The 25,413-nt window shown below is 52.6% G+C and overlaps 1 protein-coding gene and 1 long non-coding RNA gene across 10 annotated transcripts in view; one reads left to right on the top strand and one right to left on the bottom strand.

Moving 5' to 3' along the window:
- ABCG1 (ATP binding cassette subfamily G member 1) overlaps positions 1-25,413 on the bottom strand; it is an 83,370-nt gene that overhangs the window by 51,971 nt on the left and 5,986 nt on the right. For 4 of the 9 annotated variants that reach the window (XR_010376807.1, XR_010376808.1, XM_064476208.1 and 1 more), the window contains exons 1-2: positions 16,374-16,529; positions 9,679-9,922 (exon numbers count right to left, since the gene is read on the bottom strand). Coding sequence is in view for 7 of the 9 variants with exons in the window: in XM_064476208.1 (XP_064332278.1) it covers positions 9,679-9,922; positions 16,374-16,415 (286 nt within the window). In the remaining 2 variants the exon portion in view is untranslated. Of the gene's footprint in view, positions 1-2,029; positions 2,579-9,678; positions 9,923-16,373; positions 16,532-25,413 lie in introns of those variants that run through there. The other 5 variants (XM_064476197.1, XM_064476218.1, XM_031459973.2 and 2 more) reach the window with 5 other exon arrangements.
- Positions 16,847-18,771, top strand: LOC135318994 (uncharacterized). Its single transcript, XR_010377519.1, has 4 exons — positions 16,847-16,881; positions 17,268-17,411; positions 17,830-17,958; positions 18,440-18,771. It is a non-coding gene; the product is annotated as an uncharacterized LOC135318994 (long non-coding RNA).

Raw genomic sequence — 25,413 nt, 5'->3', positions numbered from 1 at the left:
ACATCTGTGACCCCTCAGGGGCCGTGACAAGGAGCACATGATTAGACAGCTTCCTCTCATACCATTCAGGACATAACCATTTTCTGGACAGGCCGATATGCAGATCTTTAGAAACAGGAAACCCACAAGCTTCCTTTGCAAATCTTAAGGGGGACTCTGATGAAATGTCAGACTAAACGTAAGGGCTTCCGACTTTTCAATCAGCTTTTGTATCTAGTCTGTTCTTGGCAGACAAGCACTGTTATTGTTTGTAGCGATGGAACATCTCAGCCATCGGAAATGTGCCTTTCCTCCTTTTCTGAAAGGTTTCACACAGGAGGGAATTTATTGTGCAAAAGCTACTCACCACCATCCCTGCCTCCTGCATCCCACCTGCAGGTGGGTGAGTCTCGGAGATTCGAGAACCAGCATCTCCAGGTAGGTTTACAAAAATGTCAACTCCACAATCACAAAATCAAATGAGCAACCAGCTAAAATCCGAGACTACGAGAACAGTCATTAGCTCTTGGGCTCCTTGGGTTTGTTCAGGAACTGTATGAGTGATGGTGTTTAATGCTTCATAACTCACCAAAATTCAGTCCACAGGGACTAGACCAGCCTGGTGTCCAGAGAAGACTTTGGTCGCCAGGGAGGGGCAAAGTGTGCCTCCGATCCCACCAAGGCGTCCCAGGACTTTGAGGGGTTGGATTGGAGCCTCAGCTGCTAGAAATCATGTTTATGTTTATTACCACATTTGTGGGTTCACACACACACACAACGTGTACTGGATGCTACAGAAAACACACGTGAAGTTCAGCTGTTATTTCCTGGAGCCTGCCTAACACACCCGGGCTGGAGCGAGTCAGCAGGGAGCAGGAGGCGGCAGGCTCCCAGCGTGACTGACCCGCTGGGCTCCAGCCCACTTACTGGACCTGCCACTCAGACTCCTAAGGGAAATTCCAGGATTCCACAAGCCACCCTGGTCATGTTTAAACGCTGACAGCTCAACCTGCTTGGCCCAACCCAGGAGGCCCTCCCTCCCATTCCTTCAACCACTGAACTAAACAAACTAAACAAAGCAAAACAAAGTTTTTACCAGGATTCAGATATTGTTTGTCTCGCAGAAAACGTGAGCATCTGACCTGATGGCCCTACCTTCCACTTTAAAGAGACATCTGGAAAATTCACGAAGCCCGCCCCGCTCCCCGCTACTGAGGGAAGCAACAAGGACGAAGACGCCACCCAGGACGCCACCGCTTTCCTGAGGACAGCCTGGCTAGATATCCGCGTGCTCTTCCTGCTCCAGTGGAGGCTCCCAGTTACGCTTAGACAGACATCAAAATAATAATCATCTGGGGAAAAAAATCTCCATTCATCAGATGCATTTTAGTGACGTCTCCAGGGTAAAATTGGGCTGTGGGAAAGGTTCTCACATTTTCTGGGCACAGGTGTTGGTCGGATCTGCGGTGGCGCAGTGGGGTTTGAACGCCCAGGGGTCCGATGTGCACAGGACAGCCGCACACCGAGGGAGGCGGAGGCCCCCACCCGCCGGCAGAGGCCGCAGCATCCGGACCGGGAGCTCGGCATCCTCCACGCACGCTTAGCAACAGCGCCCCGCGCGCAGCCAATCGCGCGGCGCCGCCGAGGTTACCCGCGAGCATTGACCGGGAGTAACCCCGGCGCGGGCGGCGGCGGCGGCGGCGGCGGGCGGCGGCCACTGCGCACGCGCAGCAGGGCTCACCTGCGGGGCTCGCACCTACGCGCGGGAGGAGCCCAGCCCCGCGGTGCTCATCTCCTCCAACCATTCAGAGTTTAGGGCTGCCGAGAAACACGGGAAACCTCCAGGAAGCCTCCGCCAGACACGCAGCCAGCTCTACCTCTGAGAGAAGGTGCGCCCCAGCCGCCCGGCGGGGACAGCGCAGACGTCACCCTGGGCCCCAGGCCTGCAGGGTCAGCATCTGCACGAGCCAAGATAAGAGATGGATTTTACTCCACATTTAAAGCCGGCGGAAGAGCCCCGTCTCAGTCGACCGGCCAAAGCCCCACCTACCCAAGAGCATGCAGGTGAAAATTGGCCAGAATGAATTCGCCCCTTGGAGACCAGCCAGGCTCGTCGCCCTTGGAAGGAACTTCGGTGGGGGTGGAGGACCGGGGCCCGATTACTCCGTCCTAGAGGGTGAGGACAAGCAGAGGTTCCCGGCACAGTCCCCAGCCAGGTGGACGGAGTTCTGATCCAGGATGCAGACCAACACTGCCCCCAGCCCAGCCCATGAAGGAAATCTGGGTGCCCACTTCCTCAGGAGGTGGGGAGGCTTTTGTGGTATCTCCATCTGGGGTTGTGTATGTCATGGGTGAAAAAGAGATGAGAAAAACAGCTCATCTTGGGTGGGGCCTGCGAAATGACAAAGGGGGAAGAGTTCTGAACGCATCTGGTTGAGAGGCAGGTGGTTAAGGCTTGAGGTCTAATCCAGAATCCGAGGGCTGCCTCCCTCTAGCCCCCCTTTCCTCCTGTGTGAGGGCCATGCTGACAATGCCCCGTGGCTTTCCCATGAGTACTTACTGATGCCATGTGCCAAAGCAAACAGCATTTTCTCAGTAAACAGGTATTTTTAATTAAAAAATAACCACTGCTCCCCAAAAAGTGGGAAGGAAGAAATAACAACTGAGAAGTCCCCCATAAAACTCCTAAAAGATTCACTTTCAAGATTGGTGGTTGAGATATCCAGGCAAGGGACTTTTGCCTTATGACAGTAAAAGAAACAGAAAGAGTGACTTGTACCCTGCTCTTCCACTGATCTCCACCCTTGACAGTTTACAGCCGAGAGCAAGAACATTCCAGCAGGGGATCCTGCTTGCTGCCCTGCCCCCATGGATGCCTCGGCAGTACCTACTCCCAAAGCAGGACTCCAGCCTCATTTCCCCCAAGAGCCACGGCTCTTTCCTCCTTTCCAGGGATCCCTGGGTCCTGAGGCACCAGGTTGCTGTTTTGTACCTGGTTAAGCATTTTTCCTTCCAACGCGTGAGCTCATTTCCAAGAACCAAGAGTATAGCAAGCGTACATGGGTTCTCCGCAAAGCAGAGCTTGGATCAACAAATGAACATGACTAGAATTCAGATTTCAGCTCAAAAGAAGCCTTTTCTAAGAATTAGAGTTGTGCAAACAAGGACCTGGCCACGTGGGGAGTTGCTGGAAGTGGTCAGACAGAGGCTGGCCACCTGTGGTTGGGATGGGGCAAGAGGGATGGCTCCATGGGTGAGAGGTCAGGCGCGGGAGCTCCCAGGCCCCTTTGGGCTCCAAGATTCTCTAAATGTAGGTCTCAGTTGGACATAATCGCAGTCATGAAGTCACTCTGGCATGTCTTAGTTTTGACACTGAATGCCGCTTATCCCACAGCACAAAGGTGATGAACAACAACACAGCTGACAAAGTGGGAAGTAAAGCTGGTGGCTGTGGTCCAGGCTGGGCTGCTGCCCGCTCAGCAGCCTCCGTCCTCGACTCTGAAAGCTCCTCCTGGTGCCTCTTCTCAAATTGTGGACAAAATCACTCAGTGCCAGATAGATTTTAGTTTAGTTTAGTTTAGTTTAGTTTTGGTTTGGAGTTTTTTTTTTTTTTTTTTTAAGTACGAGATAGATTTTATATGACAGCAAGCTTTCCTATGAAGGTTTTGGAACTTCATCGACTTAGGTTTCATAGGGAAATGCACCTCCATCCTACAGACCCCGCGTTTGTCCCATGCAGTCTTTCTAAATGATTTTAATCTGACCCATGTGGTTACCTTTGTTCCTTAAATAAGCCAATCTGTTGATTCTAGAACTGAACTCAAAGAGAGCAAGTGTCTGGTTACTAAACATTTTCTTCTGCCAATTTATAAACAAAAGAAATGGTTTCATGTTCAGCAAAATGTCACCGTGGGTTATTTCTTGGCCTTGGCCGATTAGATTCTGGTTTATAAGAGAGGACATTCATTCAAGCATGTGGGATTTTCAAGTCATGAGCATATTTGGGGTGTTAACGGAAGGCAGGAGGGCACCCACCCAGCAGATGAAAATGAGTGTGGTAAGAATGTCCTAAAAAGTGACACCGTGACACGAACTCACCACTGAGCAGAGCACAGTCCTGCAAAGTCACATTGAGGAGACCAGATGGCCAGGCACACTCTCCAGAAAAATGGTAGAGTATCAGTGTGCCCGAATATGGAGACTGCCAATCGGAAGGTGACGGAGGTGGCCCAACATTGAAGCAAAGAAGAGGAGACTTCAATGCCAAGATTGGCGGGGCTGCCTGTGCCGTGTCTACCAGGGCTGCCCAGCCTGCCGGCGCCACACCTGGACCCTGCACCTCTGATTCCAGGTCCCAGATGATGATGGCTTGGCTTCCACACAGAGGGCTCCAAGGTGGGTAGGATGTGCTGGCTGGAGAAGGGGAGCTGAGACCTCTCGGATATTAAAGTTCTGCCTGTGAACTAGCAGACCCTTTTGGTTTTGTATGTGGTCACGCTGCATTCATCTGTCATGAGAGTCCGCCCATCCTCCACAGTTTTTCAAAGCCTCTTTCGGGGCCCGAAAGGCAGAGGATCAGAACTATTCCAGAAGACCTCATCACCAAAGGGGCCTGAGTGGGTGACCTGCCTCCTGCCCCAGGGAGCCACCGCGAACCTGAGAACTGGCCCCAGAGGGGAAGGGAGGAGCTCTCCAGCCATCTGGCGACCTGGGTCATGGGGCTCCCTGTGTGACGCCCTAGCTTCACTCAAGCACAGAGCCTTGCAAGCAGAGCTCATGTTCGCCACAAAGCACTGAAGGACCAGCCACAGCCTCAAATAAAGACAAAGACAGAGTATTAAAAGCAATTTCCTTTTGCACCACAAAGAAAACCCACCTTCACATGAGGGGCCCCCAGGAGCACAAAAGTCATTCACTCGTGCTAGGGAAATACAGATCCGCCTTCGCACCGGAGCAGCCCGCCCTGCTTCCTTTAAGACTTCCTTCTCCAGTCTTCCTTTAACCAGCCTTCCCTTCCCATCCCTGTCCCAGCCTGTTAGAGCAAGTCACCCAGGGCTTGGTTGGAAGCCAATCTTCTCTTAACGGAATTCCTGAAAGGGATTTTAATGGTACATTCTTCTCATTTGAGCCAGCCTGTCATTGCTGGCCGGCCTTGTGAAATTGCTCTGGAAATTAAGAGAAAGCAAACTTCAATTTGAGAAGGGTGTGCAAACACAGTTTGATAGCTCAGAAGCAAACCAATACAGATAATCCGACGAGGAGCCACCCAGGATGTCCAGCCCCGTCCTGGCGCTTGGCGAGGGTGCTGCCGGGTCTGCTTGCAGAGCAGGGGGTGCTGTCTTGCTCCGTCCGAGTGCTGCCGTGTTGAGACAACAGCCTGGCTGACGAGGGGTAAAGAAAACTGCAAAGCCCCAGCTTGGATTACTTTTGTTCTCAACTCACAGGCCACCTTCGGAGGGGTATTTAATGCCTAGGAATCGCCTGTGTGTGTGGAGCACACCACGCAACAGCCTGCCCTCCCTGGTGAGGGGTGGACACTAAGCTCTCCAAAGGACCAGGGCACCTCCTTATGGGTCCCCATGGAAGACAGAGGTGACTGGCATCCAAGCAGGCCAGTTAAAGGGAAAAGAAGTCAGAGTTGGCAGTCAAGGTGCCCCCCAGTGGTTTTGTAAATGGGGGTGAGGCCCAGGTGCCAGGGTGGCCCAGTGGTGTGCCACTAGATGTCCTGTTGGGTCTTAGCTTCAGGCCTGCTTTCCCCTTTGCCTCCTCTGCTCCTGGGACCTGGGGTACAGTCTCTGAACCTCATGTACCCCACATGTTGAAAGGACGGAATTGGTCTCTGAGCCCAGTGGACCAAAGGACCCAGCGCAGGGCCTGCCTTACAGGAAGCAGAGGCTGCCCTCAGAAGTCAGTCACACGGGGCTGAGCGAGGACAATTAAACCGCATTGTTCCCGAAGTCCCTGGACACAATAGTTGGTGTGACGACACCAAGGGCCATATTGTTCCAAATCGTTTGTCCCATCAGCCAACGCTACGTGAGTGAATTCCTTGAGGGAAGGTAATCACCGTGTCAGAAGCCCATGGAATCACCCGTGGGGTGCGCTTCCTCCCCCGAGGACGGTCCCTCTCACAGCTGTGTTCTCTGCTAGGAATCTATTACACGGCCTTTTTTTTTTTGCTCCAAAGACATCATTAATCATACGGTGAAAACGTAACTACAATTGAAAATACAAGATGTTTTCTTGTAAACACCGTATTCGATGCCTGGCAATCCTCAAGCTTAAGAATCTTAAAGATGCAATGCCTGACATCTCCTTCTTAAAAATATTGCTGTGGGGGAGGGTGGAGCTCAGCGGTAGAGCACGTGCCTAGCATGCACGAGGTCCTGGGTTCGATCCCCAGTTCCTCCAATAAAAAAAAAATACTGCTATGGATTCACTCATGGCCTTTCTTCTAAGGATTACGAAGCTCTCTTTCTCCATCTTCTTTCTTTGAAATAATTGTGCGGGAGGGTGTAATACTGTTCCAATCCCAGGGCCAAGCTTTGCTGCAGCATCCTATGTGGACTTGATGCGGCTGCAACTTACTCTGGGAGGAAGAGTCTTCCCTGGACTGTACTGGAGTGGCCCAGGGTCTCTGTGATGGACCAGGAGCCCGACGGCCGGGCCCCAGCCTTGGCTCTGACCTTGAGCAGGTCACTGCAGCCCTCGGGCTCCTGAGTCCTTCATTGTACAACCGGACGCTCTGGAAACCCCCAGCTCTCGCGTTCTCAGGTGCCTCTGCCTCCCCGATGAGTCCAAGCCCAGCGAGATCGTTGCCACGAGCTCCGCAGGCACCGCTGAATTTTTCAAGAATTAAAACCAATCGACTCCATCCAGAGAGAAGGACAACACGGTAAGAGAAGTAAGAGAAAAAGCTCCTGCCACAAAGGCTGGTCACACCTGGCGTCACACAGAGCTGACGCCAGATATAAAACTGCCACCGAGAGAAAAGGGAAATGCTTGCCAGGCTGGCAGCACGGCAGAGCGGGCCCTGTGGGACTCAAGCCTGGAGAAGGAGCCCCACTTCCCCGCGGCTGCGGGAACCCCGCACCCCGAGGCCCGGCACCAGGCGGGGCACGGGCTCCAAGCCGGACAGCGGGGTTGGACACCATCATCACAGCTCAGGGTCCCGACAAGCCCTTAACACTCAGCTCCCTTTCTATTCCGTGAGAAGGTGGACAGGTATCTCCCACCCTAAGTGTACGCGGGACTGAAGCCCCATCTAAGTCCTGAACCGCGGGGCACCAAGAACAAAGGTAACATCGGGGCCCGGCGGGAAGAGGGGCAGGGAGAGGGAGGTGGACACAGGCGCTGCCTCTGGGCGGGGCACTGGGGAAGGAAGCCCAACAGAGAAGTCAGGCCTGGCGGGTTGGGAAACCAGCGACCAGACACTCCAGACCGATGGTGCCCGCCTCTCCCTCCGGCTGCAGCCACCTCTGACTCACAGGCAGGTGCCTGGGGCCCACTTCCTACTGCTCCCCGCCTGAGCCCACACAGGTTACTGCAGGGCAAGTGCCTATCCGGCAGCAGGCGGGCGGGGCTCCCAGGAGGCCACCGGGGATGGATGGCGGTGGCCTCTCCTCCGCTAATGAAGAGGCCAGCACCGAGGGCCCACTTTGACAATTAGTGTGACCACTTCTAACATTCAGAGAACCCAGGGTGAGCAAGCTGCACACCTGACCAGGGAAGACTCTTCACTCACCAGCACTGGGTGAGCACCTGCCGTGTTGGATTTCAAAGCAAGATTCCGCCACAGTTTAGAGATGTTTGCATTTCTGCGTGGCAAGCTGTCTTCACTTTAGAGGATACACATCCAAGTGTTTCCAATATCATGACCACGTTTCTAAGGCCACATGTGACACGTGGGCAGAAACTTACCCGTGTTGCCCATGGGTTTGCTGTCAACAGAGACAGATCAAGGCAAAACCTCATAAGGCCTTCCTGGTCACTAGGTGCATTTTTTTTCAGTAAAATATTTGTTCAAGTTGAGAAGGAAAAGCTGTAACCCTAGGTCGGAATTTCAATAGGCTCAGACAAACAGGCCCAACCCTGAGCCTATCACAGAATTTCTTTCTTAACAAAACAGGCTGGCACACTCTGAAAACGTAAGTCGCAGATAACAGTGCTATCCTGCCAGCCACTGAGAAGGTTTGGGATCTGTTCCTGGTGTGCAGACAGATATAAAGCCATCCAACAACCAACGTGGCTCGGGGGTCCTAGGGACCAGTTCTAAAATCATGGTTACAAGGAATTCCAGAGCTGCCCACACCAACCGTCTCTAAAGCTTCACTCCAGGAGGGTAGGAAACAAAATGTAGGCGATAGGGAACAGAAAAATGAAAAGTAAAAAGGTGCCTCTTGGTGGATCTTCTTCAAAAAGAAAGATGGATTGAATCTGGATTTGAATCCTAAACAATTAAAATATTCCGGTGGTACCTGAGTCATTTTGTTCCAAATTCCTCATAGATTTTCAAGTTGTTTTAAGTGATTCATTGGAAACTAAGGACCATTGTTCCTGGGTGATGTCTAACGTGTCTCTTCCAGTCGGTACCTGCCTCCCAAAAGACGGACAGCTGGTGGGTGCGTGGAGCAGGGGTGGGGGTGCGTGTGAAGAGTGAGGTCCACAGGAGGAAGTTGGTCAAGCTCGAAACGGAAATACTAACACAAGGAGGCTTTAACTCTACACACTCTGAAAATCAAGAGCTGAAAAAGGTGCATCCAGGTTGCTGAGAACACTCCAAATCCGTCAGTCATCAGTTCCTGCCAATACGCAGCAGGCTGGCGGCAGGCTCCCGCGTGCATGCGGCTGTCCCAAGAGCTCCCGACTCCCTTCCTCTCCACCTCTTCTGCTTTTATTGATAGCCCACCAGCACACCCCGTGAGTCCTTTCGAGGTCCTTAAACACACAAGGCTAGTTTCCAGAGAGATCACTCTAGGTCACTGGCTACTTTTTAACACTTCAAGCTTGGGAGGAAGCATCTGTCTTCCATTTGGCTCAGAATTAAAGTATTTAAAACCAATGGTCCCATCTTGAAAGGCCAACATAAGCAGCATCCCGTAAAGAGGACCCTCCAAGTGCAGACCGGAAACTGGCACACAGGGACCCTGGTCAAACTTTGTGATCATATCGGAGGTTAAGAACCACTGTGTGACTCACAGACAAAGAAAACAAACTTACGGTTACTGAAGGAGAAAGAGGGGGAGGGATAAATTAGGAGTTTGGGATTAACAGGTACACACTACTATATATAAAGTAGATAAACAACAGACACCTGCTGTGCAGCACAGGGAACTATATTCAGTATCTGTAATAATCTACAATGGAAAAGAATATGAAAAGGAGTATATGTGTGTGTATATATATATATATATGTAAATAACTTTTGCTGTACACCAGAAACTAACACAACATTGTCAATCAACTATACATTATAATAAAAATAAAAAAGATCCACTGTGAATCTTGAGTCATCTAATCCGACCTGTTCAAATTCTAGGTAAGGGAAAAACCTGAGCCTGAGGCAACAAAATAAACTGACCACAGCTGAGCCCTGAGACTCAGCCTCCCAACTTCCGGACCCAGGTCTCCCCAAATAACACGTTTCTCCCTTTGGAGGCTCCTCCCACCTCTGAACACCCACAGCAGCCCCCTCCCTACCTTTCTTCCTCCACCAGGGTCCTTCTGGGACTGAGTAGGAAAGATCCTTGAATTCGATGTTGACGGCCGCCCTCCGCGGCAAGGAGGAAAGGCGCTGGGCCTCTGTGAGGTTGTTGTCCACTTTCTTAAGGTGCCCATTCAGCAGCTCCGTCTCGGCGACATCCATGTTGCTGGAGACCACCTCGTCCACCGAGACGCACACCGACTTGGGCTCGGTCATGGCTGCAGAGTAACCGCTGGCGTTCTAGAAAGAAGGGGAGGAAGCCCCAAGAGAGGCTGCGAGTTACCCCAAGGGAAGGACACAAGGGACTTGCCAGTAGGCTCAGGGCCATGCGTCAGTCAGAGCAACAGCCCTTACACGACACAGAGCCCTCGGCTTGACAGAAAGGATGCTCACCTGGAGGAAGTCCTCACCTCCAGCCCTCACTTTTTCTTCTCCTAAAATCATGCTAAAGACAAAATGTCAAACTGCTCTACCATCTTATTTAGGAATCATAAAATCTAATTCCAAAACTATAATAAATAAACCAGTTGTCTCAAAGAATGAAACACTGGTCACCATACAAAAATTATCTATTTACGGTCCACTCATTAAAAAAACCATAAAGATGCATGAGGCTGCTAAGAAATGCATAATTGGAAAAACTTTATGTAAAATGAGGTCTTCTAGTGCCTTCCTCCCGGGACCTGGTAAACGCGCCTCAGGAGCAGGGGCGCCCCCTGCAGCGCCAGGGTCTGTGGGAGGCAGCCTTGGTGTTTTCCTTGTAAGTTCTGCAAGCCCCTTACACTTCTCCTCTCTCACTGTAGCTTCATAATAGCGCTGAGAAGTCAGAAAGGCTGATTTTGTTTTTCTCTATGATACAGATAAGGAAACTGAGGCCCAGACTATGTTAAGGAAGCTGCTCTGAGCCCTGTGACCACATGAGGAGCAGAAGGGATCCCAGAACATGTCATCTTAAGAGAGAGGTGGGTGCCTCTTCCACCCCCACCACCAGGGTATTTGATACATAGCCACGTTGGTTTTTCAAGCTTTCACTGGGAGGCAAGTGAACTGTTACAGACGTGCCAAGAACCAAAAGCGTTTATGCAAAGAAAGGAACATCTTTTTCTAATGGCTTGATCTCACTGGACGAATCAACACGCCCCAGGCAACCCAGAGCGCAGGAGAGCCCTGGGGTGGACTAACGCTATGCTGCGCTTTTTCTAGCTGTCTCTTAAATCAAGAGAGGACATTCGACAGTGCCCAACCATGGGCCTTCGGTGAGGCTTCTCCCCCCTGTCGAAGGCAGCCGGCCTGACGGGGGAGCCCGTCGACAACCGCCTTAGATAGCTCAGGCCCTTCTGACGGCCGTGGGGCCAGGACACTCGGCCAGGGTGCTATTTGTTCTGAGGAGGAACTGCATCTTGCTGCTATTTTTTTCTGTAGGTCTGTTAGGTATTTCTTTAAAGAGGATGGCTTTTGGATTGTCATTATTTCTAGTAAAAAAATAGAAAACAAAACCAGAGCGTGGACCATCTGTAAATATCCTTACAAACCCCAGCAACTCTGGCGACCGAACAAGCCCATCCCCTGTTAGAATGTCCTCTTGGGGGTGCATGATGGCGTCGCTGGCAAGCGGGCATATTTCCATCACGGCATTTAAGGGCTCAGAAATCTTGGGGGTTTCGAATATTTAAAGCACAAATAAGGGGATGGGGAGATGTGGGCCCAGGGTTTTCTCTTTCTCGTGATGTTTGAAAATGCTGCTTTGCTGTTGAAGAAAAAGACACATCACTCACACACACACACACACACCCCTCCGAGGCATCGCCTACCTCGGAAAAGCTTAACCAGATCAAAACTTAGCTCATCCACTATACTATTCTGTGGATTAAAATTAAAGTGCTGAGTAAAACTCTGACAAAATTAATCCTGGTTTGCCTCTGGCACTGAGCACGTGAGATGCTTCAAACACAAACATGAGTAGGTTCGTGCATCCCCTACACAGCCGGGGAGGTTTGCGTTGGTCTGAGGACGGGACTCCTCAGAGCCAGGCTGAGAAAGGGCCTCTGCCGCTCCCAGGAGGGCCCCGCAGGACGTCGCCTCGGCAGCCCTGCTTGCCCCGAGCCCTCTGGGTGGGGCTTATCGCAGGAATAAGAGGACACCCCGCCTTAGCTCAGCGCGCTCTGGGCTTGGCCCATTGGGAAAGAACATGCCCCTTCAGCTCCGGCACACATAGCAGCACCGAATGCCGTCCCTTTGCCCACCGATCGTGCCCTTTGGGGGCACGTGCTGCTGTCCCAGCTTTTATAACCCATTTTGACTCCATTAAAGGCATGCAAGCACCAAATCCTGGCTTTGGTGGGGGTTAATGGAGAGACCCTGGTCCCCAAAGTCCATCCTCACCCCACCTTGCCACCCACGTGGAAAGGCTAGACGTCTGCTTCCAGACCCACGTCCTGCTGGCAGACTTGGCTCTCACACCGGGGGTCCCCATCCCTGTGTGTGTTCAGTTAGGGGCGGGGAGTTTCCAGCAACCCCCCTCCGGGAGGGGCGCCCCATCACCCCCACCCAGCATTCCAGGAGCCATAGATCATCCATCCCCTCCTCTGCACCCAGCACAGGTGTCAACCCCTGGGAAAGCCCAGAGGTAGGGCGAGTCTTTTCATTTGGATGAAACCCACATGCACACTGCCAGGACGAACAACCATCACTCCACCGCCAACTGGAGCAGATGCCGGCCTGGATTACGATGAGGGTCTGACTCTAGACTCCTCGCCTATCTATTCTCTCACTCACTTCTCCAGATCAAGTCCCGGGGATCAGCCATCAACAGACAGACATGGCTTGTGACCTCAGCAAGCTCATGTCCAAGATTGGGTCCAGATAATCTCCATACCGAGGGGCAAGACATAGAAGGAGAGGATGCTGGAACCCACAAAGGACAACGAAGCCCACAGGTCCTGGCTGGGGCACAAAGTGTCTCTGAGGAAATGAAACATAAGCTGAGCTTAGCCAGCTGAGGTGGGGGGAAGGGTGCCGGTTCACGATGCTCCCTTCCAGGGAACAGTATGTGCAAAAGCCAGGCAGCCAGAAGGAGTGGAACACCTGGAGATCTGGGAGAAATTCAGGGGCTGGAGCTCCTATTTGGGGACGTGGAGTAAGACGAGGTCCACACGGTGGTGGGCTTGCAATATTGTTACAGGTTTTGTACTTTATCTAGAGGTCTCTGCATGGGGGTGTCACTGAGGGATCTCAAGGCGGAAGCAACAGAGCAGAACACGAGCTGAGAACCGTCTCCTGCAGCATCGTGCAGAGCCTAGGGTGAGTGGCCCTAACCAGCTGGGGCAGCGGGAAAGGAGACAAGGCAGGTGGGCCAGCAGGACAAAGCTGGTTGAGTACACTGATTTGCGAGTGAGAGAGAGCAGCCAGGGGCAAGTACTCACTCGCCATTTAAAGTTTTAAATTATAACATCTCCCGCATAGTAGTTAAGTGGTTATAAACAATAGCAACTATTGACTCAGCGATTACAACGTGCCCATTAAACTCCAGGTTGCAGAGATCACTCCTCTCACTCTCTGCACAGCTCTCTGGGGGGGTCACCATCTCCCATCATTTCACGGAGAGACCACCTCCCCTGCCCCACCCCACCATGAATGAGTAGCCAACCTGGAGTCGGGCTCTGCATGGGTCCTCCCAGCCAGCGTCCCTAACAGCACCTGAATGCTGCTTAGCTTTCTACGGGCAAGTTGGACTTGACCCTGCGTCATCCCAGCCCCTGTCTGTTACAAGGAAATCCACAAGAAACTGAGGAAACCACACAACCCCACCCCCAAAGAAATCAACACCAAAGCAGTGCCAGCCATCATCCACCTTTCCTCCATGGGTGTCCAATTAATAAAATTCTGAAATACTGGGTGATGGGAGGCAGTGGCTGTCACTCCAAAATAGACCAGCTCTCTGGAAACACGTCCTCAGAGGAGAGCCCAGCGATGTAGGTTACAGCTAGCTCCTCCTCAGCCTCCTGAGCTCATTAAAAATGAAACAAGTACATCCTCTCTCCCCATTCATTCCCCGTTCCCTTTCGCTGCGTGCGTCCCTGTCTTACCCGAAGCACTGTCTTTGACCTTCCCACCCCACACAATTGGTGCTGCGTAATAAGTGGTAAATAATAGTGTGTCCGTTCACAGGTGCTGAATGCCAAGGAGACCCCATTTGGACTGTTCCTGCCTGCCATGGCTGAGGCACTGATTCTAATTTGAATGCTAGTTTAACGAGATGCCTGTTTAGCTGGGGAGGGTCTCTAACAGTCAGCAAGCCCCCAGGCATTGTGAGGCTGGTTCACTCTCTTTACCCAGGGAAGCAGGTTAGAGGCAGTAAGTCCCCCTGCCCCCACAGCATCTTAGGGAAGGGAGGAAGGGGAAGGGCACTGGTCTGCACTGTCTCTCACTTCTCTCCTTGCTGCCTGCCTCGGTGTCCACCCAGACCAGCAGACTGCACTTGGAGAGCAGACCCCTTCCTGGGCACATGAGAGAAAGACGTGCTGGTCCAGAATCCTCAAGGCCACTGCCTTAGGGAAAAGAGCCCGAATGCCATGCCCCTAACTAAGCAAAGGGAAGATGCCACTTGTATGGTCACTCAGAATGCCAGCCTTATCATCACCGAAAATCTCACTCCAAACAGCCTCAAATACCACTACCCCACTGGGAGCCTGTGCCCGCCCCTCCCAGCCCGGCTCAGGGACTCCAGCACACCAAGTGGGTGCTTGTTCCATCCTCCAAGGCATCCTCCCCAGACTCACGCCTGGCACAGCCAGCCCCGGACTAGACCCCACTCGAAGCCCAGGATCCAGGGGACCTCCTAAGGGCTCTTTGTTGATGACTTGGGTAGAATTTTTTAAATTAAAAAAAAAAAAAAGCACAAGGTTTTCAGGGAGGAAAGTGAGTTTCACACAAACAACACCCCCTTGGTGGGGGGCTGGGAAGAGCCCAGCCATTAGCATCTCTAAACAGACAAAATACTTGCACTCTGGGGCTATATCAAACTATAACATAACATACAAAAATCTTAATATAAAAACGCCTGTACCTTAAAACATTCTGATTTATTATTTCCCGACGTGTATGAGCTGCTTCTGCAGCTTTGAGAGGCTTCAACAGTTAATCTGTCAGACCTGAAACTCTCTTTACCCACAACTGACAACAGCAATCCCCTTAATTTTCCATTATCACCATAATTTAGGAATATCAAAGAGATATGTTAAATGAAGAATGGCCAAGTGTTCCCCAACATTCAACCTGATAAAAGCAAATATCATGAGGAGGGCTTGCCTTTTTCATTTTTTGATTCCTTTTATATGTGAGAAGCTGGGGAATAAAGGCACAGTGTGCTCAGAGGTGGGACCCGGCCTGTGGGTCTCCTGCCCCGGGCTCTTCCCTTTTCTACCCACCTCCTTAACGTGTCTCTGACCCCATTCTATCGGTTTACACAGAATCATTATATAATGAGCTGGCGAGGCTCGGTATGTTCTACAGTAACCTGTTTGGAATCATAGGATGCAGTTGTCAGAACAGAGCATGCGCAGAAACCCGGCTACTTTTTTTTTTTTCTTGAGCTCAAGGCAAGAGGTAACTGTCGGTCAAATCCTGCTGAGCCCTGCTGACTTCAAATACAGGATGCTAAAAATGAAATAAAGGCGAGGGGTGGGGGTGGAAACCGGTGCGTGCTGTGCACTGTGGGGTTACAGCTCATGGGAAGTAACTAGCAAGATAGTAAATACATAGACAATCGATAGAAAAGGGGTTGGAATACCGAATACTTTCTATTTGTACTTTGGATGACCTGAAATCAGTGCAGAAGTACCTAACTGCACTGTCCGCGTGCTAGGCATAGAAATGAAAGACCCTAGGATGGGTGAGTCAATGGTTAGTTTTTTTTTTTTCTTTTTTCCTAATGTGAGTTTACGGAGATATTTCAAAGGAGCAAGAGGAGACTACTGACCACTCCTGGGAATGGCACTTGCTCTAACTGTGTCTAGCAATGAATTCGCTGGCACCCGCTGGTCCCCCATAGGGAGCTGGTACCCTTGGGAAAAGTGAGATGCGTGCCTGTCCCCACCCCTGTCTCTCTCCGGGGTGCAGAAATGTGGCCGGAGGTATCCAGGCTCGACCCTCAACTGCCTTCCGGAGATTCCTCTGCCCTCTCCTGGGCAGGTCCGGGAGAGGCTGTCCCGGGGAGCGCAGGGGCAGCACAGGCTCCGGCTCTAAGGATCACCTCCCTCTTTTGTTCCCCCAGACCGTGCTGGCGCTCGGGAGAGGAGCCCAAGAAGCTCCCGGTCCCCAGGCTCCGCCCGCGCGCGCCGGCAGAGGGATCGGACCCCCTTTCCCTCTGGCCCAGGCTGCCGCCCCGCCCCAGCGCACTCCAGGTCTCTAGGCCCCAGGCCCTTCACCGGGAGGTGGACGAGGTCAAGGCCATCTGTCCACTTGTGGGGCTGCTGGCCTCCTCTCACCCTCTCCTGGCCCCTCAGCATTCCCCGAATCCTCGGCCGCAAGGAGCATCCCGAGGCTCCCAGTGGCCAGGATTGGGGGTGACGGGAGTTGGGCGCCTCCCCGGGACTAGGGGCCGGTGTCAGAGTGCGGGTGAGGGTCTTTGTGCGTTTCTTGTTCTCCTGGAGAACAGAACCAAGCCCCGAGAACGAAGGATGCGCTCACTCACCATGGCGGTGCCGACCGAGAAAGCGGCCATCAGACAGGCCATGCCCCGGGGGCGGCGGCGGCGGCGGCGGCGGCGGGGACGAGGTTGCGGGCGGCGGGCACGGGCGCCGGGCACTAGGCTGCGATCGCCCCAGACTCCGCTGCTGCGCGCCGCGCGGGGTCCGGCTTGGTCTCCGCTTGCTGCTGGGGCCGCGGCCCCGCCCACGATCTGCCCGCGCAGGCCCCGCCCACGGCCCGCTCGCGACCCGCGATTGGCAGGCGCGCAGGGTGGGCGGGGCGGGGCGGGGCTGGCAGGGGCGGGGCGGGGCCGGCAGGGGCGGGGCGGGGCCGGCAGGTGCGCGTGCTCTTGTTTTGCTCCTGCAGGGGGTCGGCTGGCCCAGCTCCGGACAACCCGGTTCCCCAGCCGCCGGCGGCTCTGTCCAGGCAGCTGCAGTGGATCCTCCCAGCCTCGGAGCTCAGAAACTCAAGGCGGCTGGCGCGGCGGCCCTGGGACCTCGACAGGCAGCAAGGTTCCCCCGCTAGGAATGCCACCTTAAAACCTGCAGTGCTGTGCCAGTAGGGTCAGAGGAGGCGCCTGGGAATGGAGGGTGGAGGGCAAGGGGATTCTCCTTTCTTTTTGTATTGTTGGGCAGCTCCCTGCCAGGCAGGAGCATAAGCACTAAAAAAGAGATGGCCGCCCTAACGCCCCCCACCCCACTGCAGCTCCATATCTGGGGTGGCCTCCCACACTGAGGCAACGCACTCACTCACTCATGCAACATCGCCGTGTGCCTGCCGCGGAGCTAAGTGCTGGGTAACAAAGGGGTGCTGGGTGAAGATGCCCAGGCCTCTGTCCTCCCCCAGCTCCCACCTCCACCCCAACAAAAAAAGAAAAGCTTTCTTTTTGTTGTTGCAGATGTAGTGTTTCCAGTACCTGGCCCAGCACCTGGCCCAGAGCTGTGTTCACGTAACTTCATAAGGAATGAGTCTGGGCACCCTTTCATTTGGCCCCAGACAGGAATATCAGATGGCCTGGCGTCTGCTAAAGCCCTTATTATATGTAAGTGGGACCACTTCTTGGTAACCATGGTGATAAGACATTCCTTACTCCCAATCTCAGAGGCTAGTGCTTTCGTTCAGTGGTTTGGGTGTGGGGACCGCAGCCAGGAATGCACGTCTTCCCACCTTCAGCACACCTGGTCACCCCTCCTTTGTACCCCTCAGATACGCAAAGTCCCTGTCTTTCTCCTCACCTAGAAGGGAGCATGACTTCATGTCAGGCAGGGGGCCTTCATACGCCAGCTCTGATGACCATAGCCAAATTCTGGCCTCAAATCAAAGGGGAGAAAGGCGGTATAATGTATGAGTTCAAGGCGGGGAGAGCCCTGCCTTTGTCTGCACGGTTTCACTTGCGGAGCCTGTGCACCTCTGCTCCACTGTTGACTGTGAGGAAGGAACTCTGACTGCTGTATTTCCAGGGGCCACGCTCCACATGGTGGGCCCACCAGGCTGTGTGGTGCCTTAAATGTGCTGAACAGGGAGGCCAACAAACTCCGAATGTTCTGCAAAGAGGATTCAAATCCACAAGCCTTCCTGGGAAAGTTCAGGTGAAAAGACAGAGAGAAAGGTGGCCCGTCTCTGGGGCCCGGGATAGGCGGCCAGCCCTGCACCCTACCTCTTACGCCGGGGGGCAGACAGGACAAAGAGCAGGGGGAGGAAAGCGCAGAACAGGGCTGGGGAGGGGCCGTGAGAATGTGGCTGGGCCCTGCAGCTCTGCAGCCAGGGCAAATGACGAGCCTTTGTGGTTCTGATGCTCTAGTGTCTATTCTGCACCCAATATCCATTCTCCCCACTGCTAAGAATTAGTTGACAACTTCCTTCTGGGACCCTCTCCCCACCCCCCAGTTCTACGTCATGTGATTTGGTCAGTGGTTGGTCGGGAACTAGAAGTGTAAGGTGATGCTTGCCAGGCTCCTAGGAACGGCCCAGGGGATAGTATGTAGAGGCTGAGGATGAAGCCAGAGAGGGCAGACAGGGATAAAGTAGTCCTTGTTGGTGTGACTTGAGCTGCTGGCTTTTCTGTTACAGGCCACGGAAAGCATCCTCACGGATACACCTGTACACTGGGGCAATAATCATCTCAGCTACATGGGAAACACGTGCATGGTCCACAGCTAGCACCCCAGTTCTAACCCTTACTAATGTTATCCCTTTTGTGCCAAATCCGAGAATAGGCAAATAGCCGAGAAGGTGAGCTCTGTGGCATTGCCATTGGGACTTTTGGTTGTAAGTGATGGAAACCCAGCTCCACAGCGAAAAAAAATGTGACAATGAATATATGTATGTTCATGTATAACTGAAAAATTGTGCTCTACACTGACATTTGACACAACATTGTAAAATGACTATAACTCAATTAAAAAATGTTTAAAAAAAAAAATAAAGAAACCCAGCTCCAACTGGCTGAAGCTATAGGTCATGTATTGTCCGAGGTAACAGGAAGCCTCGAGGTGTACTGGTTTCAGACTTGCCAGGGCCAAGCACCATTCTGTGTCTTCAGTCCTTGCTACTACAGGATTGAGGACAGGACTGAGGACGGAGGGGACAGGAAAGGGCGTACAGGTTTGGGTAGAGAGATAAATCATAAATTCGGTCAGGAACCTCAGGTTTAGGGGACTTGGCTTCATCAGCTGACAACCAGCCACTATGCCCCGTGGGGGAAACCGAAGACTGATTGGCCTGACTTGAGTTCCATGGGCCAAACAGGCCAAAGGGGATGGCAGCCCCAGTGGACCCATCTGGAAAGACTGGGACATGGGTGCTTCATCAAGGCCATTTTGGGGAACTCTGAGCTCAAGTATGGGAGCCAATCAGGCAAATGTAAGGGGAGCTCATCACAGGACCGTCCAGTTCAGACCTCAACCCCAGCAGGAATCTCTGCTGAGACATCACTGACAGGTGGGCCAGGCTGGGCTTGGGGACATCAGGTGGGAAGACACCTCCTGCCTCAACAAGCAGCCCGCACCGCTAAGTAGTTGTCATCGCTAGCAGGCGGTCCCTGTGCCTAATGGGACTCCCTGTCACCCCGAGTGCCCTGTGTTCTACCGCCCAGCATCAGTGAGCACAGTAGGCCTTGAGCTACTCAGTCATGGCTCCATACTTCTCCCCAGGCTTTGCGTCCTTGGACCAGACATTCCTGGTCCCTCCGACATCATTCTGTAGAAGATGGTGCTTCTTCTCGCCTGCCTTTCTCTGCATGACTTCTGTCTTCTCAGTGTCCCCTGTGAAGCTTGGGGTCTGCCACCTATTCAAAGTATTCCCTCCCCTTGCTAATGGCATCTTCTCCCAGGCTCCGCTCAAATCATTGGTAAGGACATGCTCCCGGCTGCAGAGCCAACTACCTGATGTCCTGGGGATAATGGACTCAATGAGCAGCCGACTAAACTCACTTTTCTTGTAAGTTTGTAGTTTCAGCTGCCTGGTTTGCACTTTATCCCCCAAATTCCATTTCAAGGAGTACTCAGCTTCTCTATTCCAGACGTCCAGCTCCTAAGGCTGGGAAATGAGAGAAAGAGGCCACCTTGAGGACTTGGTCTCTGGTACAAAGATTTCTGTTCTTGGTACCTGGTGAGGGGAGTGGGCGTATGGGTAAATCAGATGTCCAGTGGGCTTGTGGAGGGCCTGTGGCTTGACCCAGGTGTACTTCTGCAGGGAGCTGGTGACAAAGGTTGAGGCTGGCTTGGCAACTTGGATTGTCCCACCCGTGGAGGTCAGGAACAGAAGATCTCTGGATCCCTCCAGAGAAACACTTGGGGACATCAACCATGGCATCCTGGCCTCCCCCCTCCCAGCTGGCTAGGAAGAAATCTAATGAACACAGTCGTCTTCAGATTTGGATGATCTAGCTTTCAATAATTTGACCTTGAGCCTTCTTTGATGACAGGGTGGCCAGCTCTGAATTAATGTTGTGTGGACCCTGCCTGGCTGACTTTCTTCAGCTCAACTACAGAGCTACACCAACTTGAACTTCATTTTTCTTCCAAGACCTATGATTTCAGCCATGCCTTCAACAGACCCTCAGAAATCCCTGCCGTGCTGGAATCTGGCCTCAACACTGGGGACCTGGGGTGGCCAGAACCGGGGAAACTCAGCCCTCAAGTGTGGTCAGACAGTAATGGGGAAAGATTCGAAAGCTGAAGTTCTTATCTAAGTTGGATACATTTAAACTTGTTCCACGAGCTTAAGATATTCTAGAAATTATTCCTGGTCTAAGTCAGAGGCGCTCTCGCTGTGCAGTTCAAGGCAGGGTCCGCCAGAGGCAAGCTGGTGACACCCGGGCCTCTGCTCTACTGCAGTCCTGCCCTTTAGGAGTCAGCCCTTCAAGTGTCCTGCCCTGGGGACCTGATATCTGCAACTGCACCCCCACCAAACCGCCTCACCCCTGATGCTACGCCTCCTTGTGGTCTGTGCATCACAGGATTAATTTACTATTGGTTGTGCTGACTGCCCACCACTCCCCTCTAGACTGTAAGCTCCATGCAGACAGGAAAGTCCATCCACTGATGGATCCCCAGCCCCAGAGTGCCTGCAAAAGGGCTCTGTCTGGGCTCCTCAGCTATTGGTCGGTAGCTCCCACCCCCGATCCCCTGGCTGCCCCACCCCAGCTGTTTGTAGCGTGCACGAAGCCCCCAGTGTGGGAAGGTGCCTGCCCTGCAGTGTTCCCCAGGGGAACATCTCCCACGTTTGGTGCGCCACCAGTGCATGGAGGAAAACAAAAGACTACAGAAGCCTGGTCCCCTGCCCCTGTCCCCAGTTCCCTTCTCGCCACATCAATGCCTGCACTCCAGCAATTTGAGGGTTGATGGGATTTCCTTCCCTGAAGCCTCAACCAAACTTGATCTTGGAGAGGTGGCATAGGGAGTTGTTTGTTGGCTGGCTTTTTACAACCCAAAGCTCTGATTCTGAAAGTTAACATTTTCTATGAAATAAAAGCAGAATCTGGTGTTGCAACAGCCAGAAGGAAAGAGGGGCATGTCTATTCCCCAGGCTGATGGTGGTGGGACATGTGGTGGGGGCTCCTGGGAGGCGAGGAGGAGAGGGAGGAGCCCTGTGCCCATTGGGTCCCTAGGCCCCTGACAGCATAGCATCCCTGTCAGAGCCTTGCCCTTGGCTGGGCTGGAGACCCGCCTTCTGGTCACGGTCCCTGCCTTCTCGGCGTCTCTGACTCTTCCACTTGGGTCAGCAGAGAATTAGCGGCGACGGGGCCCTTTCTACCTCTGTTCACGTAGGAGCCACTGCCTCCACTTTTTAAAAGGAAGAGAGAGAGAGAGAAAGAGACAGAGGGAGGAGGTGGGAGGGAAAGAGGAAGGCAGGAATGAAGGAGAGGAAGAGAAAGTAAGAACCTCAAGAGGCGAGAACAGGTGCAGAGAGGACCATGGCTTAGCTCTTGACGGGAAAGGACGGAAAAGGAGCAGAAGCAGAGACCTAGTCTGCAGGGAGGCTGATAGCCCAGGGTGAGGCCACGCACCAAATGAGGACTCTCTGTAGATCAGTGTATTTTAAAGCAACATCATTTTCCTCTCTACGGTTTGCTTGACTCCTCTCTTGCTGGCCCTCCTGACCCCACAGTGTCTGTCTCTAATGTCCAGACGCACGCCCCCATCACATGCGGGAGCCAACCCAGTCCTAGAGAGGAGCCCCTCTTTCCCCAGCATGCGGGAGGTGGGAGCAGAGCAGGACTTCAGAGCTGAGAGTGGGGTGCAGGGTGGAGGGAAGCAGAGGGAAGAGCCCAGAAGGTCAGAGGGACCTGGAGATTAATGAGGGATGTCTTCAGGGAAAGAAAAACACAAGTCAGTATTTCATGAGCTGAGTTAGCAAGAGGCCAGTTAACTATTGCAAACAGTTTCTTGTTTCCTTCCTCGAGCATGGAACAAGGAATGGGGGAGAGAGCTGGGAAATCATTTCCATAAATGAAGAAATAGGAAATAACATCTGGCGATGAGATGACCTTCAAAGCTGAAGATTAGGAGACAAGTCTCAGAGGCGGACACCGGAAAATTACTGCAGCCCTCCTTCCCACACGTAAATAAAAGCCCCCGTCGCTGCCTCAGAGGTCCCAGCTGGGACACAGCTGGTAGCCCTGGGCCACTGGGCACCCACTTTCCTCTGAGGAGCTGCCCTCCCCGACTCTCTGTCAATCACCACAGTCCTACAATACAACCCCGACCCAGAGCCATCAGAACACTCCAGCCAATGGTTTGAAAAGTGCTGTAATGTGCGTTACACCCAGTGATGCTCAGAACGCCCCTGCAGGGTAGGATGGCAGTAGCACCACCGGAAGACGTGTGAATTTGACACCCAAGCCCCAGGGGCAAGAGAGACCACATTCTGTTTCTCCTCTCAGTCAGATCATCCGCCTCTGGTCCCTGGAAGGCAGTGCCTCCACACCAGGCCCCCTGGAGCCCAGAGCTCCGAAGCTCTCCATGGCTCCAAAGGTCACAACTCAGGTCCAGTGTGCTCAGCACCCTGGTCACCCGGCAGGAGTCCTCCTGCTTCCCTGGGACACCTGAGCTCTCCTGGGATCTGCACCCCGACCTCTCCCCTCTCCAGGCCTGGGAAACTGTTCCTCCACCTCCTGCCTCTGTCCTCCAGAGCCCAGTTCCATCCCCTCCCCTCCAGGAAGACTTGGCCATCACCTTGTTGAGCCTCAGCTTTTGAAAGCAAAAGTCTGGTTAGGGAGATTCTCTTGCACACACTTAGAAACTTCTGGAAAGAACCCTGCAACTCAAAAGCCCCCAAGGCGAGAGAAAATCAATTTAATTAAAAAAAAAAAAAAGTCTTGGCTGCTTTTTAAGGAAAGAGAGAGGGAAATAGCTAGAGCAGGGAAATCAGTTTCAGATTATCTCAGCAAATTATCCTGCCCCTGGAAATAAAGAGATGGAGGCTCCACGAGGTTTGAAACCTGCCCAGAGCTACAAGGCCCAGGCCAGGGCCTAGGTCTCCTGACCCCTGCTGGGCACATTTTCCACTTTTTTTTTTAACAGCTGCCAAATATTAGTTGAGAATAGGCCAAACCTATTTTGGATAGGGACAGGAAGCCCAAGTTCAGTCCTTTCAAAGTCCTGGGCAGGCTGGCAGGGAGACGGGGCGAAGCTGCTCTTCTCGCTTCTCCGCCTGGCACAGCTGAAGGCTCCGGACAGCACCCAAAACAAGCATGAGGGGACTCTGGGAGCTGAGGAGGTCAAGGCGGACCGGCCGGGGGCCCTGGGACCCCAGGAAGCACGCTGTGGTGAGGTCCCTGGGTTTTCTTTTGGCCACATATATCCCATACTTTCCTATGAAGAAACCAACAACCTGGAAATGCCAAAGGGCACAAACAAAAAAGCTCCCACAAAAGACTGTCTCTAACCACAGGAACAGAAAAGGAGCAACCTAGCGCCGTAGAAAATGTGTAGATGGTCACTGCTCACTGCTCCAGCTAAACATCACCCGGCAGGCTTCGCACCCCACCCACCCCAGTGGGGACGGAGGGGGAGCCTAGACTGCTGCTCTCCTCGGGCTGCAGTGAGGCTCCAAAGCCTGCCCCCCCCAGTCACCCCCTGTCAAAGTGATGCCAAGACGACCAAACGGGGGTCGGGGTCTGCCCACTGTGGGCAGGAATAAGGAGCCTTTCTCTTCCTCGTGGGGGTGGTGGCAGAGGAGAACCAGCAGAGTCTGGACTTTCACCAGCACCCAGTGGTAATGAGAACACTACTCCCCACAGACCGTGATGCCAGTGGAGAGTGTGTGGGGAGCAGTAGTAAGGTCCCCTACCTCTCCCTGCCAGGGAGGCACGGGGGGCGCCGGGACTCCCACCCCTCCCAGCAGTAACGAGAAGCCCCTCCCCTGGATGCCAGCAGAGGCTGAGCAGAGAACCGGGACTTCTACCCTTGCTTGGCAGCGATGAAGCAGTGCTCCTCCCCCTTCCCCTGCCTGAGTGATGGCAGAAGTCAGCTAAAACAGAAGGCTCAAATAAGATCTAATGCCTCCTGACATAATACAGAAAACATCTAGGTTTCCATCAAAAACCACTCATCATCCAAGAACTAAGAAAAGCACAATTCAAATGAAAAAAAAGCCAATCAATAGACGCCGATACCACGATGACAAAAATGCCACAATTAACTAACAAAGATTTAAAACAGTCATATAAAAGTGCTTTAGTGAGCCATTAGGAACACACTTGAAATAAATGAAAACATAGAAAGCCTCAGCAAAGAAATAGAAGATGTAAAGAAGAAAATGGAAATTTTAGAACTGAAAAATGCAATAACCAAAATAAAAAACTCAGTGGATGGGCTCAACAGCAGAATGGAGGGGGGAAAGGAAAGAATCAGTGAACTGGAAAATAGAACAACAGAGATCACCCAGTCTGAACAACGTAAAGAAAACAGGGTGTGCAAGCAATGACCAGAGCCTGGGGCCCGCGGGACTACGGCAGAAGGTCTAGCAGCCACAGAAGAGGGGACTCCAAAGCATAATGGCTAGAAATTCCCCCAATTTGGCAAAAGACAGAAATCTACAGATTCAAGAAGTCAAGCAAACTGCAAACATGGTGAACCTAAAACAGTCTACACCGAGACACACCACAGTCAAACTTCTGAAAACTAGAGACAGAGAAGAGATCATGAAGGCAGTGAGAGAGATGTGGCATCTTACCTGGAGAGGAAAAGTAATTAAAATGACAGTGCATTTTTCATCAGAAACAGCAGAGGCCAGAAAGAGTTAGCAGAACACTTCTCACTTGTTGAAAAACAAAAACAAAAACCTGCCAACCCAGATTTCTATATCCAGAAAAACTATCCAGGAATGAAGGGAAATCAAGACACTTTCAGACAAAGGAAAACTGACAGAATTTGTCACCAGGAGACATACCGCAAAAGAATGCATAAAGGAAGTTCTTTAAACATAAAGAAAATAAGGAAACTGCACATCAAGAAGGAAGAAAAAACACTAAGTAAAAATGTGCATAAATGAATAGACTTTCCTTTTGCCATTGAATTTTCCAAATTTTGTTTGATAAC

Source organism: Camelus dromedarius, chromosome 2, assembly GCF_036321535.1.
Source record: "Camelus dromedarius isolate mCamDro1 chromosome 2, mCamDro1.pat, whole genome shotgun sequence".
NCBI classification, from domain to species: Eukaryota; Metazoa; Chordata; class Mammalia; order Artiodactyla; family Camelidae; genus Camelus; species Camelus dromedarius.
This window is presented reverse-complemented; position numbering and strand designations above follow the sequence as displayed.